Here is a 17,257-nt window from a genome sequence, read left to right as displayed (position 1 = left end):
GCCTGTTCATTCTTCCTTCCACACTCTGATTTCCATCTCTCTCAGTCGCTCCCTCTGTATCTGATCACCATCTCCCGGTCTCTCTCTGTGGTCCTCTCCCTTCATCTCTCTCTTTTTCTTTCTTTGTCTCTATGTCTCCCTCTCTGCTTCCACTTCTCTTTCTCTTTCTCTCTGTATCCTTTCTTTCTCTTTCGCTCTTCTATCTATCACATAGCTCGGTACAACAACTCTGTAGTTTATAACCGCGGGTAGTTTTTATGTTCACAAGTAAACACAAACTGATCTATGTTCTACTGATGGGGCCGATAGCGCTTCAGATGTCGGTTGGGAGAGCAGCGCCCAGTTTCCCATCCTCTGTACCGCTTAGCCGCCAACTTGCCTTGTTGGTATCTACTCATTGACAGTCAATGTCATTTTTATATAGAATTTCCGGTGAAACCTGAAATTACCACGAATGAAGAGACTGGCGTGTACTTACCCGGAGAAACCATCACGATTACCTGCCTTGACGACAATAAATACCCGAGTGGTAATTATACTTTTTACAAAGCTGGGAACGAACTGCCAGTTTCCACGACCAGTTCAGTGTATCAAATTGCAACAACCAAAATAAATGATGAAGGATATTATCATTGCCGGTATAGGTATGAGATTAACGGGGAATGGAAATTGTCCTCCTTCAGTGACTGGGCGCCAGTAACAGTAACAGGTGAGTGAGACGGGGCAGGGTATTAAAAAAATTACAACAAGGCAAATGTTTCAGTTATGTGGATATATTAGATAAGATGTGATTGTACTCCTTAGAGCGGACATGAATAAGGGGTGATTCAATAAAGATGTGCAAAATGATGATGGGTTTTGATAGTGTAGATAGGGAGAAACTGTTCCCACTGACAGAGGGGTCGGCAACCAAAGTACACAGTTTAGAGTAATTGGCATAACAGCCAGGGAGAAGATAAGGACATTAGTTTTACGCAGCGAGTTATCATCTGGAATGCACTGCCTGAAAGGGTGGTAGAAGCGGTTTCAGTAATAAAATTCAAAAGGAAATTGTATATATACTTTAAATGGAAAAACTTGCAGGGGTAATGGGGAAAGAGCGGGGGGTGGTTGCGGGGGGGGGGGGGGGGTGGAGGGATTGGTTTAATTACTTATCTCTTTCAAAGGGCCTGCACAGGCACAATGGACAGAATGGCCTCCTTCAGTGCTCTAAGATTCAATGATTCGTTGTGAACAGTTAAATAGACGCCACACCTCACAGAAACTAAACAGAAAACAGAACGGAACAACTAATTTGGTGAAGATGCCCGGCCGCATATTGCACTGTCATTGGACAAGTTTCATTCAGATAACATCGCCACAACTGAAACTTAAAAGTTGGTTAATTGTTTGCAGAGTGAGAGTCTCAGTTAATTGTTTCAAACACAAACATTTGGGAATGAATCGTGAATCACAGTTAATCAGGTACCTGGAGAATGCTGTAACCAAGAGCCAATGGGAAAACTTAAAAAAAATTTGGACAGTTTCGTTTCCCACCATTACATAGAATTATATCGAATTTACAGCACAGGAAGAAGTCATTCGACCAAACAGGTCCGTGCCGGCGTTTATGCTCCACAAGCGCCTCCCCCACCCTATTCCGTTCTCCCTTATGTATTAATCTAGTTTCCCCTGAAATGCATCAATACTATTCAACTAAACTACTACTTGTGGTCATGAGTTGCACATTCTTACCACTCTTCCAGCACAGAAGCTCCTCCTGAATTCTCTAATTGATTTATTGGTGACTATCTTATATTTATGACACCCTAGTTTTGGTCTCCTCCATAAGTGGAACATCTTCTCTCCGTCTTCCCTATTAAATCACTTAATAACCTTAAAGACCTCCATCAGGTCACCCCTCAACCTTCTGTTTTCTAAAGAAAAGGGTCCCAGACAGTTCAGTCTTTCTTGATTAGGATATGCTCACAGTTTTCGTATCATCCCAGCAAATCGTTTTGCACTTGTCCCGTGTAATATGGAGATCAGAACTGTACACAGTACTCAAAGTGTGGTCTAACTAAGGTTCTATGCACGTTTAACATATTTCTCTTCGCAGAGATTCTTAAACTAAAATATGCAAGACAGATGCAATTCTGCTTGTCTGATTCTAGTAGGTTGCTGTAGGAATACAAGGAGATCATACAGATAGAATTGTGGAAAACATACAACACGGAGACAGGCCTTTCGGCTCAACCACTTCGTGTTGGTGTTTATCCTCCATTTATATAATCAATGTTCATTTGTTAGGACTCCTCAATCACCGGAAACCGCCTGTGTCTCTATACTCGGTCCCATCCGATCCGCAATTTAAACACGGCAACTAAATTACCTCGATTCTCCGTTGCTACAAGGAAAACAGCCACAGTTTTTGAATAAAAGAAAGAAGTAGCATTTATATGGCGCCTTTTGTTACCTCACGACGTCCCAAAGTGCTTTACATCGAATGAAATACTTTTGAAGTATAGACACTGTTATAATGCAGGAACCGCGACAGTGAAATTGCACTCAGGAAGGTCCCACATTCAGCAATGTGATAATGATCAGATAATCTGTTCTAGTGGTGTTGATTGAGGGGTAGATATTGGGCTCAGGACCGGGAAAAACTCTACTGCTCTTCTTCGAAATAATGGCCTGGGACCTTTTACATTCACTAGAAAAGGGCAGCCGGGGCCCTGGTTTAACGTCTCATCTGAAAGACGGGACCTGTGACGGTGCAGCACACCCTCAGTGCCGCACTGTGAGCGTCAGGCTCGATTTTATGTTCAAGTCTCTGGAGTGGATCTTGAAACTGCGACCTTCGAACTCAAAGGCGAGAGAGTGTTACTCAGTGAGCCCCAGCTGACACTGCAGAAGACTGATAAAGGTTTGCAATAAATTTACATGGAGAGTTAGCGAAGTTGAATCCATTCGATGAGTTTAAAATCCAGCTCAACCAATTAGAATAAGTTGAGGAATTAAAGGAGCGAGATTGGTTGGGCAAAAAAGCGTTTTCTCTATCTTGCCATTTTTTAAGTTATCTTATGTCAGTTGGCAAGAAATATATTCTGTAAATATTACAACTGGACTTTATTATGATTGCACCGATATCAGCAATATCTTCAGACGCCGCCCGATCCATATCTATAAATCTCAGCATGGATAAGTTGAAAATTAAATACATTTATTTGATCTGGAATGCACTGCCTGAAAGGGTGGTGAAAGAAGGTTCAATAGTAACTTTCAAAAGAGAATTGGATACATAATTGAAGGGGTGAAAATGCAGGGCCATGGGGAAAGAGCAGGGGAATGAGACTAATTGGATAGGTCTTTCAAAGAGTCAGCACAGGCCGATCTGGCCTCTTTCTGTCATTCCATGATTGCTGGAGCAAATATTTAGTCTCCAACTTATTAATGGGAAGGCCGAAGTCTTTTCCTTCCTGCCCACTGCCTGAGGCTGAACAAGACCGTTCGCAACCTTGACGTCCTATTTGACCCTGAGATGAGCTTCCGACCACATATCTGCTCTATCACCAAGGCCGCCTACTTCCATCTCCCTAACATTGCCCGTCTCCGCCCCTGCCTCAGCTCATCTGCTGATGAATCCCTGATCCATGCCTTTGTTACCTCTAGGCATGACTATTCCAATAGTCTCCTGGTCGAACTCCCATCTTCCACCCTCCATAACCTTGAGCTCATCCAAAACTCTGCTGCCCGTATCCTAACACGTACCAAGACCCGTTCTCCCATCATTCCTGTGCACGCTGACGTGCATTAGCTCCCAGTCTGGGAACGCTGCTATTTTAAAATTCTTATCCTTGTTTTCAAATCCCTCCTTAGCCTGGCTCCTCCCTATCTCTGTAACCTCTTCCAGCCCTTCAACCCTCTCTGCACTCCTCCAATTCTTGCCTCTTGTGCATCTCCGAATTTAATTGCCCCACCATTGGCGGTCATGCCTCCAGTCTGCCTAGGCCTTCGAATTCCCTCCATAAACCTCTCCGCCTCTCTACCTCACTATCCTCCTTTAAGACGCTCCTTAAGACCTATCTCTTTACCAAACTTTTGGTCACCTGTCCTAATATCTCCTTCTGTGTCTCGGTGTCAGCTTTTGTTTGAAAATCGCCCCTGTGAAGCGCCTTGGGACGTTTTAGTAATTTAAAGGCGCTATATAAATCACGTCGTTGTGGATAAGAAATTAAGTGGAATTCTAACAAACAGTAATAATATAATGCTAATATTTTAGTATTGCTATCTGTCTTCGTGTATTTATATTAATGTTCACATTCGAACTTTCAGTTCGCCCTCAGAAACCTTCAGTGTCACTCAACCGTCAGGATCAAGTGTTTGTGACAGGGGAAAGAGAAACCCAGCTGATTAATTTTCTTGGCACGGTCATTAACCTTACAACAGTGACTACACTTCAAATGTACTTCATTGGCCGTAAAGCGCTTTGGGAAGTACTGGGATGGTGAAAGGCGCCATATTAATGCAAGTCTTTCCTTGTTTCTTTTTAATCAAATCCCGAATCCTACTTTTGTGGAACCTCAGTCAGCGATGCAAACACTTCCCGTCAACACAGCTCAATCATTATTGAATTCCCAGCCTTCCAGTTTACAAGGAGCACCAGAGATCCATTTCTAATTGATCTTTCCATTTACTTCATCACAGATCCGCTAACAACGCCAGGGATATCTCTTGATGAATGGAGTGGTGTGTATGTAGAAGGAGAGATGGTCACCATTACCTGCACCGTGAGCGGAAAATATCGCGACAAAACATACTACTTTTACAGTGAGAAGGAACCACTGAACTCTGGTCAAATCACCACAAAGAACAACATTGGAACATTCCCGGTTACCGGTACAAACCAGGGAGGGCAGTACCGATGCCAATATGGAATTTCCGTCAAAACAAGACGGTTGCTGTCCAATATCAGCGACGCTGTGACGGTCACTATAGCAGGTGAGTGAAGGGGAAAAGAGATTGTTATTATTTCAACGCTCTTCGTGTTAATAAAAAATCATACTTGATTCAATGCAACCGTGCATAATGTTCACAGAGAAGATCTCTGCGCTCCGCTCCTGACAGGATCTCTATAACAGATTTCTTAAGGGAAGGTCGTGTTTGACTCAATTGATTCAATTTTTTGAGGAGGTAACAAGGAGGGTCGATGAGGTAGTGCATTTGATGTCGTCCACATGGATTTTAGCAGCGCTTTTGACAAGGTCCCACATGGCAGCCTAGTCAAAAACATAAACGCCCATGGGATCCAAGGGAAATTGGCTCGTTCGATCCAAAATTGGCTCAGTGGCAGGAGCAAAGTGTAATGGTTGACGGGTGTTATTGCGACTGGAAGGCTGTTTCCAGTGGGGTCCCACAAGGCTCGGTACTAGGTTCCTTGCTTTTTGTGGTATATATTAATGATTTGGACTTGAATGTGGGGAATTTGATCAATAAGTTTGCAGATGATACAAAAATTGACCGTGTGGTTGATAGTGAGGAGGAAAGATGTAGACTGCAGGAAGATATCAATGGACTAGTCAGGTGGGCAGAAAAGTGGTAAATGGAATTCAATCCAGAGAACTGTTTGTTAATACCTTTGGGGAGGGCAAACAAGGCAAGGGAGTACACAATAAATGGAAGGATACTGAGAGATGTAGAGGAACAAAGGGACCTTGGAGAGCGTGTCCTCGGATCACTGAAAGTAGCAGGACAGGTCGATAAGGCGTATGGGATACTTTCCTTTATTGGCCGAGGCATGGAACATAAGAGTAGGGAGGTTATGCTGAAACTGTATAAAACTTTGATAGTCCACAGCTTGAGTATTGCGTACAGTTCTGGTCACCTCATTACAGAAAATATGTGATTTCTCCAGAGAGTGTACAGAGGAGATTTACGTGGATGTCGCCAGGGCTGGAGAATTTTAGCTCTGAGGAATGATTGGATAGGCTGGGGTTGTTTTCTGTGCAACAAAGGAGGCTGAGGTGAGATTTGATTGATGTATATAAAATTATGACAGGAGCAGATAGAGTGGATAGGAAGGGCCTATTTCCCTTAGCAGAATTGTCCGTGAACAGGGGGCATTGATTTAAAGTAATTGGTGGAAGGATTAGAGGGGAGCTGAGGAGAATCTTTTCACCCAGAGGTTGGTGGGGGACTGGAACTCACTGCCTGAAAGGGTGGTAGACGCAGAAACGCTCAACTCATTTAAAAAGATCTTGGATTGCACTTGAAGTGCAGTAACCTACAGGGCTATGGACCAAGTTCTAGGACGGCGGATTAAGCGGGATAGATCTTTTTCGGCAGGGACGGGCACGATAGGTCGAAAGACCTCCTTCTGCGCCGTAATTTTCTATGATTCAACGATTCCATGATTCTAGGAAGAGTGTTTAATATTCACTAAGAGGGCCTCTGCGCTCAGCCCCTGACAGGCTCGCTGTAAGAGTGTTTAATATTCACAGTGACGGTCTGTTCCTTCAGCACCTGACAGTGTCTTTGTAACAATGTTTAATATTCACAGAGAGGGTCTCTGCACTCAGCTCCTGACAGGGTCTCTGTAACAGAGAACGTGTCTGCGATTTGCCCCTGACAGGTCTCAGTAAAAATGGAGTAGAAATCCGCCACGGGCAGTTTTGTAAGACGGGCGGGATCGGATCTGTCGTCTGATATCAGCCCGATCCGATATTCCGTTCCAGTGATGTCATTGATACACATCCCCAAGAATGATAAATAAAAAAAATCGACCATCACTTAACTCCTTTAATTGAGGTTCCAATCTCCACGGTTCAGCAGAGAAATTCACTCGTTGATATCCGGTTTGCACCATAGCCTAAATGACAAAGAATGGGAATTTCAAATCAGCGCATTGTCCATGTTCCCCTCCTATCGCAGGGTGTAATTTCAGAACTAAAACCTGATTTTGTAAATAGAACCACAAACTGATTTATTTTCTCTCTCACCTCAGTTTGATTCCACTAATGAATGGTCAATTCCCGTTTTGTCGAATCTCAGCCGGCGATACAAACATTTCCCCTCAACACCGCACAATCGGTGTTGAGTTCCCAAACTTCCACCGTACACTGAATTGTTCTTTCCATTTATTTTACCACAGATACGCTGAAAAAGCCACTGATATCCCCTGATCAACCAACTGGCGTATATTTGAAAGGAGAGACGGTTACCATTACCTGCACCGCGGCCGGAGACTATCGCTATAAAACCTTCCATTTTTACAGAGATCGCCAAACGCCGTACTCTCATCAAATCATCACGAAGGACAACGTTGCAGCATTCAGGTTCAGCAGAACAGACCAAGGAGGGAGGTACCACTGTCAATATGGAACCTCCGTCAATGGAAAGCAGTTTTGGTCCCAGTACAGCGAGGCTGTGACGGTCACTATAGCAGGTGAGTGAAAGGGGTGGAGGGGGGCAGAGATTGTTTAAATATCGATTCAACAGCATTAGGGGTAGATTATGACGATGCGTTATCCTAGAATGGACGATAGTGAATCGGCAGATCGTTTCTCATCTCTTCCGGTTTTTCTTTACATTTCCTTCAATGGAAATGATAATTGGGTGGTGTTTAAAATATGTGGAGTATAAAATGTGCTCGATCGCCCGTTTCAGGCCTCCGCCTCAGACGGATTTATATTCCACTGTCAGAAATTTGTGATATCAATCCCGAGTAAATCTTCATCTCACAGCCCAAGGTGATAGTTGGAGAATAATTTTAACTGAACACACCCGGCGGAAAAGGGGCGGATTCGAGTCTGCCACCTGTTTCAACTCCGCCCGATTTTGGCCAAAGTGACTTTAATGGAGCGTAAAATCGGGCAGAGTTTTCAACGGACGGTCGACAGAAGCGATCCAGCTCCCACAATGCCGGTTATTTTAATATTGTCCTTTTTAACTCAGTGTTGAGGGACTGAAGCATTCCAGAGGTGATGACGTCCCTTTCAGCAGTTGGCCAGAGAATAAACATGGAGATGTGAACGTAAGACCTTCAAAAAACAAAAAAAATGTAGGTTGTGTGATATTATTACATGATCTCTGTTCCTCATTTCCAATTTTACCCCCTACAGGTCTCAATTAACAGAGCGAACAATTTAATGTTACAATAAGAGCACAGCGCCGGGGTTCTAACTCCATTGAGTGTAGAGTCACCTCACGAGGCACTGCCAGACTGGCTGCCCTTGTCACGTTGCAAATTTTCAGTCTGATACCCGAAACTGCGTGCAGAGATTTTAAAAATGAACCTGTGTTGCGGGTTGCTTTAACTTAAATACGTTGTGGCTTTCCCTCTATCGACAGTACCTCACAAACCCGCGGCCTCCACCATCTTAGAAGGACAAGGAAGCAGGCACATGGGAACAACAACACCTGCACGTTCCTCTCCAAGTCACACACCATTCTGACTTTGACAAGCAGCACGGTTCCTTCATTGTCACTGGATTAAAATCCTGGAACTCCCGACCTAACAGTACTGTTAGACAACCTTCACCATACTGAGTGCAGCGGTTCAAGAAGGCAGCTCACCACCACCTTCTCAAGGGCAACAGGGGATGGGAATATATGCCGGCCTTGCCAGTGACGGCTACCTCTGTAATGTTAAGAACACATTTCGGCCACACCAAAACAACTCCATTATTTGAAACGCAAATCCCCGGTTTAATGGAGAAGTTCACTCTTTCTCTCTGCGTTCTCACCTGGGCTAAATTAGCAGAAATAGGGATTTCAAATCAAGCATTTTCCTTGTTCCACTCGTATCCCAAAGTACATTTCCTGGCCTAAACCCTGAGTTTGGAAAGAGAACACCAGCTGTGGCGCTGCCAATTGATTTCCTATTTTACAACAGTGACTACACTTCAAAAGTATTTCATTGGCTGTAAATCGCTTTGGGAAGTCCTGGGATGGTGAAAGGCACGGTATTAATGCAATTCTTTCCTTGTTTCTTGTTAAACAAATCCCGAATCCCACTTTTGTAGAACCGCAGTCAGCGATGCAAACCCTTCCCGTCAACACAGCTTAATCGTTATTGAGTCCCCACCTTACAGTGTACAAGGGAACGCCATGGATCCATTTCTAATTGCTCTTTCCATTTATTTTATCACAGATCCGCTAACAACGCCAGGGATATCTCTTGATCAAAGGAGTGGTGTGTATGTAGAAGGAGAGATGGTCACCATTACCTGCACAGTGAGTGGAGAATATCGCTATAAAACATATAACTTTTACAGAGAGCAGAAACTGCTGAACTCTGGTCAAATACCCACAAAGAACAACATCGGAACATTCCCGGTTACCGGTACAAACCAAGGAGGGCGGTACTACTGCCGATATACAATTTACGTCAAAACAAGACGGTTACTGTCCCAGCGCAGCAAGGCTGTGACGGTGACTATAGCGGGTGAGTGAAGGGGAATATATATTGTTCATATAATCAAAGTGAGGGCCTCTGCGCTCTGGTCCTGACAGGGGCTCAGTAACAATGTTCAATAGTCAAAGTGAGGGTCTCTGCGCTCACCCCCTGAAATGGTCTCTGTAACAGTGAATAATAGTCACAGAGAGGGATTCTGCGCTCAGCTCGTGACAAGTTCTCTCCAACAATGTTTAACATACACAGAGAAGGTGTCTGCACTCAGCTCCTAACAGGGTCTCTGTCACAATGTTTAATACTCAAAGTGAGGGTCTCTGTACTCAGCTCCTGACAGTGTCTCTGTAACAGTGTTTAATATTCACAGAGAGTGTCTCTGCAATCAGCTCCTGACAGTTTCCCTGTAACAGTGTTTAATACTCAAAGTGAGGGTCTCTGGGCTCAGCTTCTGACAGGGTCTCTGTAACAGTGTTTAATATACACACGCATGGTCTCTGCGCTCAGCTCCTGACAGGTTCCCTGTCACAGTGTTTAATACTCAAAGTGAGGGCCTCTGCGCTCAACCCCTGACAGGGTCTCTGCAACAGCGAATAATAGTCAGAGAGATTGAATCTGCGCTCAGCTCGTGACATGTTCTCTCTAACTGTGTTTAATATTCACAGGGAGGTTCCCTACGCTCTGCTCCTGAAAGGGTCCCTGTAACAGCGGTTAATATTAACAGAGAGGATCTCTGCACTCAGCTCCTGACAGGGTCTCTCTAACAGTGTTTAATATTCACAGAGAGGGTCTCTGCGCTCAGCTCCTGACAGGGTCCCGGTCACAGTGCTCAATACTCAAAGTGAGAGTCTCTGTACTCAGCTCCTGACAGTGTCTCTGTAAAAGTGTTTAATTCTCAAAGTGAAGGCCTCTGCGCTCAGCTCCTGACAGGTTTCCTTTCTCGGTGTTTAATACTCACAGGCATGATCTCTGCATTCAACTCCTGACAGGGTCCCTGTTACAGTGTTTAATACTCAAGGTGAGGGTCTCTGCGCTCAGCCCCTGACATGTTCTCTCGAACAGTATTTAATATTCACAGAGAGGGCCTCTGCGCTGAGCACCTGACAGGATCACTGTAATAGTGATAAATATTCACAAAGAGGTACCTGCACTCAGCCCCTGACAGGATCACTGTAACAGTGTTTCATATTCACAGAGAGGGTAACTGCACTCAGCCCCTGACAGGGTCTCTGTAACAGTGTTTAATATTCACAGAGAGGGTCTCTGCGCTCAGCTCCTGACAGTGTCTCTGTAACAATGGGGTGGAAATTCACCACGTGCGGTTGTGTAAAACGGGCGGGATCAAATGTGCCTCCTGTTATCAGCCCGATCGGATATTCAGTTCCAGTGATGTCATTGATTCTCATCCCCAAGAATGATAAATAAAAAATCGACCATCACTTAACTCCTTTATTGGAGTTCTAATCTCCACGGTTCAGCAGAGAAGTACAGTATTTGTTATCCGATTTGCACTGTAGCCGAAAAGACCAAGAATTTCAAATCAACGCATTGTCCATGTTCCCCTCGTATCGCAGAGTGCAATTTGTCCCGCCACCTTCAAAGTTTAGTGTTTGTACATCCCCAGGACTCTTTCTTCCCGCACCCCCTTTAAAATTGTACCATTTCGTTTATATTGCCTCGCCTCATTCTTCCTTCCAAAATGAATTAATTCGCACTTCTCTGTGTTAAATTTCATGTGCCATGTGTCTGCCCATTTCAACAGTCTGTCTATTTCCAGCTGAAGTTTGTAACCATCCTCTTGACTTCTTTCTATGATTTGTGTCACCTGCAAATTTTGAAATTAAATATACCCAAGTGCAGGTCATTACTGTATATCAAAAAGAGCAATGGTCCCATCAGCGACCCCTGGGTGACACCACTGCACGCTTCACTCCAGTTTGAAAATCAACCATTCACCACTACTCTGCTTTCTGTCCCTTTGCTAATTACGTATCCACGCATCCACTTTAATCCCATGAGCTTCAATTTCGCTAACAAGTCTATTATATGGTACTTAATGAAACTCCCTTTGAAGGTCCTGATACACAACATCAACTGCATTACCCTTATCAATCTTCTCCACTACTTCATCAAAGAACTCAATCAAATTAGTCCAACACGCTTTACCTTTAACAAATTCGTGCTGGCTTTCATTTATTAACCCATATTTTTCCAATTGCCAATTAATTTTTTCCCGGGTTATTGTCTCTAAAAGTTTCACCACGATCGACGTTAGTCTGACTGGCCTGTAGTTGCCGGGTTCATCCCTCCACAATTTCCACCCGTACTTTTCTCATCAAGCTAGGCTGCATCCCATCCGAACCGGGTGACTTTTCTACTTTGAGTTTTGCCAACCTTTTACGTGCCTCCTCTTTATCTATTCTCATCCTATCCAATTTCTCCTCCTTTACTGGAAAATGGGCAGCATCCTCTTCCTTAGTGAAGACAGATGCAAAGTACTCATGAGGTATCTCAGTCATGCCCTCTGCCTCCACAAGAAAATCGCCTTTTTGGTCCCTAATCGGCCCCAACATTCCTTTGACTTCCTTTTTACTATTAACTCCACTGAGTGTACTGTCACTTCATGAGGCACCTCCAAACTGGCTGGACTTGTCACATTACATATTTATCTGTCAGGTAACCGAAACTGCGTGCCGAGATTTTCAAAATAACCCTGTTACTCGGAGTTATTTAATGAATTATGTTCTGGTTTTCCATTTCATCTCACTGGGTGGGATTTCGACAGCAACGCCCATACCTGCGACCTCCAACACCTGGAAGGACAAGGGCAGTAGCTGAATGGGAAGAGCATCACCTCCAAATTTCCCCCAAGTTATAAATCATCTCGACTGAGGTATATGTCACCGTTCCTTCATCGTCAATGTATCAAAATCCTGGAACTCCCTACTTAGCAACAATGTGGGAGCACTTTCACCACATGGACTGCAGTTGTTCAACAAGGAGGCGGCTCACCACCACCTTCTCAATGGGCAATTCGGGACGGGCAACAAATGCTGGCCTGCCCAGCGTCGCGCTCATCCCAGAGCCCACTAACACTTAACTCCTTTATTTGAAATGGGAATCTCCACTGTTTAGCGGAGACCATAATTCTTTTTAATCTGGTTATGGCTTAATTTATCACAAATGTGAATTTCAAATCAATGCCTTACCTCTGTTCTTCTGGTATCCAAGAGGGAAATTTGAGGGATAAACGCTGATTTTGAAAATAGAACCCCAACTGATTTATTTCCTTCCGTTTGATCCCACTAATGAATGGCCAATTTCCCCCTTTGTATATGCTATCTTTCTCAGTGCTTACAATTTCTATGTTACGTATGATCAGCAAACTTTGAAATTATGCCCTGAATACATAAGTCCAGGTCATTGATATTTTAGTTCACAAAAATAAGTCTGTATTGCAGTTGAATCGATCATCACTACTTTTTCCTTTCGTATTACAGATCTACCCAAACCAAATATATCAGTGGATTCTAGTCTTATTGTGAAGGGTGGAAAAGTCACCTTTAATTGTACAACTCCCGGGGACCATCCTGGCTTCACATTTTACTTATACAGATATGGAGAAGCGAATTACTCGGATGTCCAGACTGCTGCTGCACAGGACAATTCTGTCACCTTCACCGTCACGAATATAGATCACACCGATGGAGGGAATTACACCTGTCTGTATAAAGGGGATGTGAGGGGAAGGCTGCGAACATCGGCTGAGAGTGACCCTGTACATATAACTGTAAGAGGTGAGTGAGATTCACACGGTGACTGTGTTCATCCGACCGCAGTACAAGGTATTCCTGTTACATTTCAGTCTGCATTCCGTGTTGTATTTAACGTTCAAAACTGGCGTGGAAATGACATCTAGGGGCAATATTTGGTCTTGGGCGGTATCGGATCGGGCATCCGTTTTACGCCCCGCCCGATATTCAACCAGATTGGCTTCACTAGAACTTGAATATCGAGTGCGGCGTAAAACAGGCGGCCGATGCGAATCCGTCCAGTTTGCGTTACCGCCCAAAGACCTTTTAACGCTTATTTCACGAACTGTTCGCTATTTATCCTGTTAGTGAGGAAAAGTTAAAGCACCAAACGTCGAACGGTTTTATTTCTCCAACTCTGATGAAAAGTTTGATTCACTAGTTGTGTCCTTTATTTCCGCTCCGGCCCCCTAATAGTCCAGGGTCGACTCCCAGAGAAGCTGAGAAAAAATAACACCCACTCTACCAAATTTAACACAAGCTAATTTTAAACTAGTAAGCAAAAAGCACAAAATAGATGCTGTAAACATACAGCCCGTCAGTGAGCTTCTGTGGAGAGAGCGGGTGAGTTCTGATCAAGGTCCCCACCTGAACCGTCAACACATCTGTTCTCTCTGCTAATGTGCAATTTTGACCCAGTGATCATTCAGAATGAAACTTACAGAATGTAACTGATTAATTCCCACACTGTCGCTATTATATTTTTGCAACCAGCTGGTAATAGTTAAACATTCACATGGCCCCAGATCAACGATTAACCAATGAACGAATCAATGAATTAACGAGGCAATTAATTAATCGAACAATTACAATTGAGCTTTGTGCCACGTCAGTTTTAACAGGTGCATCGTGATATCATCACGGTCCCAAACCACTCAGGGCCTCATGACTGATTCATTGACTTTGAAGCACTGAATCAATGGTGGGGGAGATTTTTCGGTGGAAAAGAGAGGAGGGGAGAAAGACTTAGAGTATCAGAGACTGAGGTACGTTATCAAAACAGTGCAAAGCTAGGGACAGAACAGGAGAGTGGGATCAATTGGACAGCTCTGTCAAAGAGCCAGCACAGTCGCAATGGGCAGAATGGCCTCCTTCTGCGCTCTAAGATTCTATGTGAACATTTTAATGCATTATTTTTTTCTGTTATGCAGCCCATTCCATCTACACAGTCCCAGTGCCTATTTTGTTCTTCTGTCAAGCAGCAGATTATTTATTCCGTGTAGATAATGTTGGTTAACTTGCTTCCACTGTGCCCCTTTATCTCATTTAGATAAATCCGTTGCGCTAGAGGCTGGTGTTCGCTCTGCTGTGGTTCTGATTCTTATCCTTGCTCTGTTGGGTGTGTGTTTCTGGAAGAAAGGTGCGTTAAACAGTGTGTAATATCCGTTCATTGCCAGCACATGGACCAAGCTAACTGTCGTCTCCCTTCTTCCCCACTACAAACCATCCACCACCTGACCCCTAACCTCGGACAGCAAATATAAGGAGATCACAGATTGACAGGTGAAATTGCTGGTGGCGAAGCTGAAGGAGACCTGGGCTGAAATCCATGTCGAGGGTTGGCGCAAAACAGGCCGTATCGCGTTTACCGCCTGTTATACACCCCACCAGATATTCAGCCCCATTAATGTGAATTGAACTGAACGTCAGGTGCAGTGTATAACTGGCACACTATGTCATACCACCCGATTTGCGTTACTGCCCAAAGACCAATTTCGACCCCATAGTGTCACATTATGAAGAATGACTACAAAAACTCGGGTTTCTCAGTCTGGAAGGAGACACGTGAGAGGTGATTCTATGGAGTTTCTTAAGATAGTAAATGTAATGGAAGAGATAAATCTGAAACGTGACATGAAATGAAGTTATAGGTTTGAGCAAAGGGAGACAGGTACAAACTGGTGAAAGATAATCTAAATTGGAAAAAAAGGAATTTCTTCATCACGCAGTGATCATGCTAGGAATGGACTCCCAGATACAGTTCTGGAGGCGAATGCCTTGGAATCATTGACAGAATATTGAGATGCAGCAACAGGGATGTGGGCTGTAGGGTCTTTCTGGTAGGGTGGTCGGGGTGAATTAACGTGCAATAACTGCCCTTCCTCATCCGTAAGTATCTTGTGATCCAAAGTCGAAAACAACCCTCTCCAGCCTGGGCCACTTCTGAACATTCTGCTTCCATAACACTTCCCAATCACCCTTGTGTAAACCTCTCCAACCTGACTCTATATTTTCTTTTCTATCTCCTTACCCATAAACATTAAACTAATCTCGTCCATAAAACCCACGAACTGCTCACATGACACTTTCCCTTCTGAGCTACTCGCCACAAAATTTCCGCACCTCAGTTGTCTGAGTACCAATGCACTGATCCGGTCCCTCCCTTTTTGCCTCAGTTGCTATATCCTGCAGAACGGCTGTCATCACGCAATTCCTAAGAAAGTCATCTCTTAATCCTCTCATCCTCTCCAGCTCCCGATATCCAAAGGCCGCTTTCTCTATAAAGGTGTGATTCCGTTACAAGTATGCACCTATTTCTCCCACCACTTCCTGTTCAAGGCTTTCCCATCAACCTTCCATCCATCCATAGTACCAGTCACTTCCTGTGTGACTGCTTTCATGGCTTGTTATCATTCCTCTTCTTCCTGAACCTTTAAAACATCGGTCATTCCTCAAGTGTCTGTCCTTCAGACACCGCCTTCCTGGAACTGCCCCGTTTATTTCCACTCCTACCTGTCACATCATAGTCATAACATTTCATCCATTGACATCGCCTCCCTTGGCTGCACAATCACCTCTGCCGTGCCCACGATTATCTCCTTTGAACCACTCATCTTCATCATTCGCATCCTACAGCTTAACTACATTGTTGAGAAGTATGGGGTCAACTCTCCTCGGTACCCTTACTCTATCTCCATGTCCCAGCGTCCTCCATAGCCACCACAGCTGTGACCATTCGCTCCAACTGATTAACAAACATTGAGACATTTGCAGCCAACACGTTGTCCAGATTAACATGCGTAAACACCGAAGCCATCTTCTTCAGCTCCTCAAAGCCTTGATGTACCTCTGGCCTGTCAATGGAGGGTAAAATCGGGCGGCGTGTAAAATGGAAGTCCTGTCCGAACCCGCCCGTAACGGACTCGGCGGTTTAGGTTAAAATTATACCCTACGGGTTTGTTCGTAATCGAGTTCGATGTGGTGACGGGAGGGAGATGGTTCTGGAGAATAAGTTTCAGTGGCCCAAAGACCTGTTCTGTTTCTTGACCTTTCTCATCTTCCTATTTTGTAATTGGATCCGGATTTCTAACACTTATGTTTTCTTTTCAGGGAAATGTGGAAACAGCAGAGAAATGAGGTGAGACATTAATTGTTGAATTTTAAATTTCAACCACGCTCAACCGAAATGAAACCCACCAGCAAACATTCGGAACAATTTGTCCGTGTGCTGGCTTTTAAATTTTAAAATCGAGCTCCCCCACTCGCACTCACACTTACACTCACACTCAAACACACAAACTCAAACACAAACACACAATCACACATACATACACGAATACAAACACGTATCAAACACAATCAAAGCACACACATGCGCACACTCTCACCCAAACACGTGCAGTTTCATTTACTTCAATAATTTTCATTTTATCTCCCTTTCATTTCTTTAAATATCTTTTCAGCCGCGTTGTTATTAAGATGTGGCCTTTCTCATCTGGGGATCCCATATTACCCACCGCTCAATGAGATCAGAAATTCCTCTGTTTGCTCTGTGTAACGACAGCGCGAATGCGTTTGTGATGATGTCTTTCCTTAGTTATTCTAGCCAATTGGAAACTGCGCTCGAAAAAATTGAGTGTCCAACGGGAGGCAATATTCACAAACAATTTAATGATGTCGCTACATATAGTGAGAGCAGGAGACGGTTCCTCATGAATCGCCCTACACGTCAAACAAATCCTGAGTTCTCGGGCAACAAAGAAAAATTCTCAAGAATAATCTTGGTTTTGCAACAGCTGGATCAAACCATTCTCCTGGCCATGTACCGAGGGGCATT

General features: G+C 44.1%; 1 protein-coding gene and 1 long non-coding RNA gene across 2 annotated transcripts in view; both read left to right on the top strand.

Moving 5' to 3' along the window:
- The window catches only part of LOC137312581 (uncharacterized), a 103,500-nt gene that overhangs the window by 52,434 nt on the left and 33,809 nt on the right, over positions 1-17,257 (top strand). Inside the window, exon 3 of the mRNA XM_067979111.1 lies at positions 11,524-11,538. Within this exon, the coding sequence (XP_067835212.1) occupies positions 11,524-11,538 (15 nt within the window). The remainder of the gene's footprint in view (positions 1-11,523; positions 11,539-17,257) is intronic.
- On the top strand, positions 13,081-16,560 carry LOC137312505 (uncharacterized). The gene is made up of 3 exons (XR_010960749.1): positions 13,081-13,185; positions 14,471-14,560; positions 16,531-16,560. It is a non-coding gene; the product is annotated as an uncharacterized lncRNA (long non-coding RNA).

This window comes from Heptranchias perlo, unplaced genomic scaffold, assembly GCF_035084215.1.
Source record: "Heptranchias perlo isolate sHepPer1 unplaced genomic scaffold, sHepPer1.hap1 HAP1_SCAFFOLD_43, whole genome shotgun sequence".
Lineage (NCBI taxonomy): Eukaryota > Metazoa > Chordata > Chondrichthyes > Hexanchiformes > Hexanchidae > Heptranchias > Heptranchias perlo.
The sequence above is the reverse complement of the archived record's forward strand: the minus strand, read 5'-3'. Positions and strand labels throughout refer to the sequence as shown.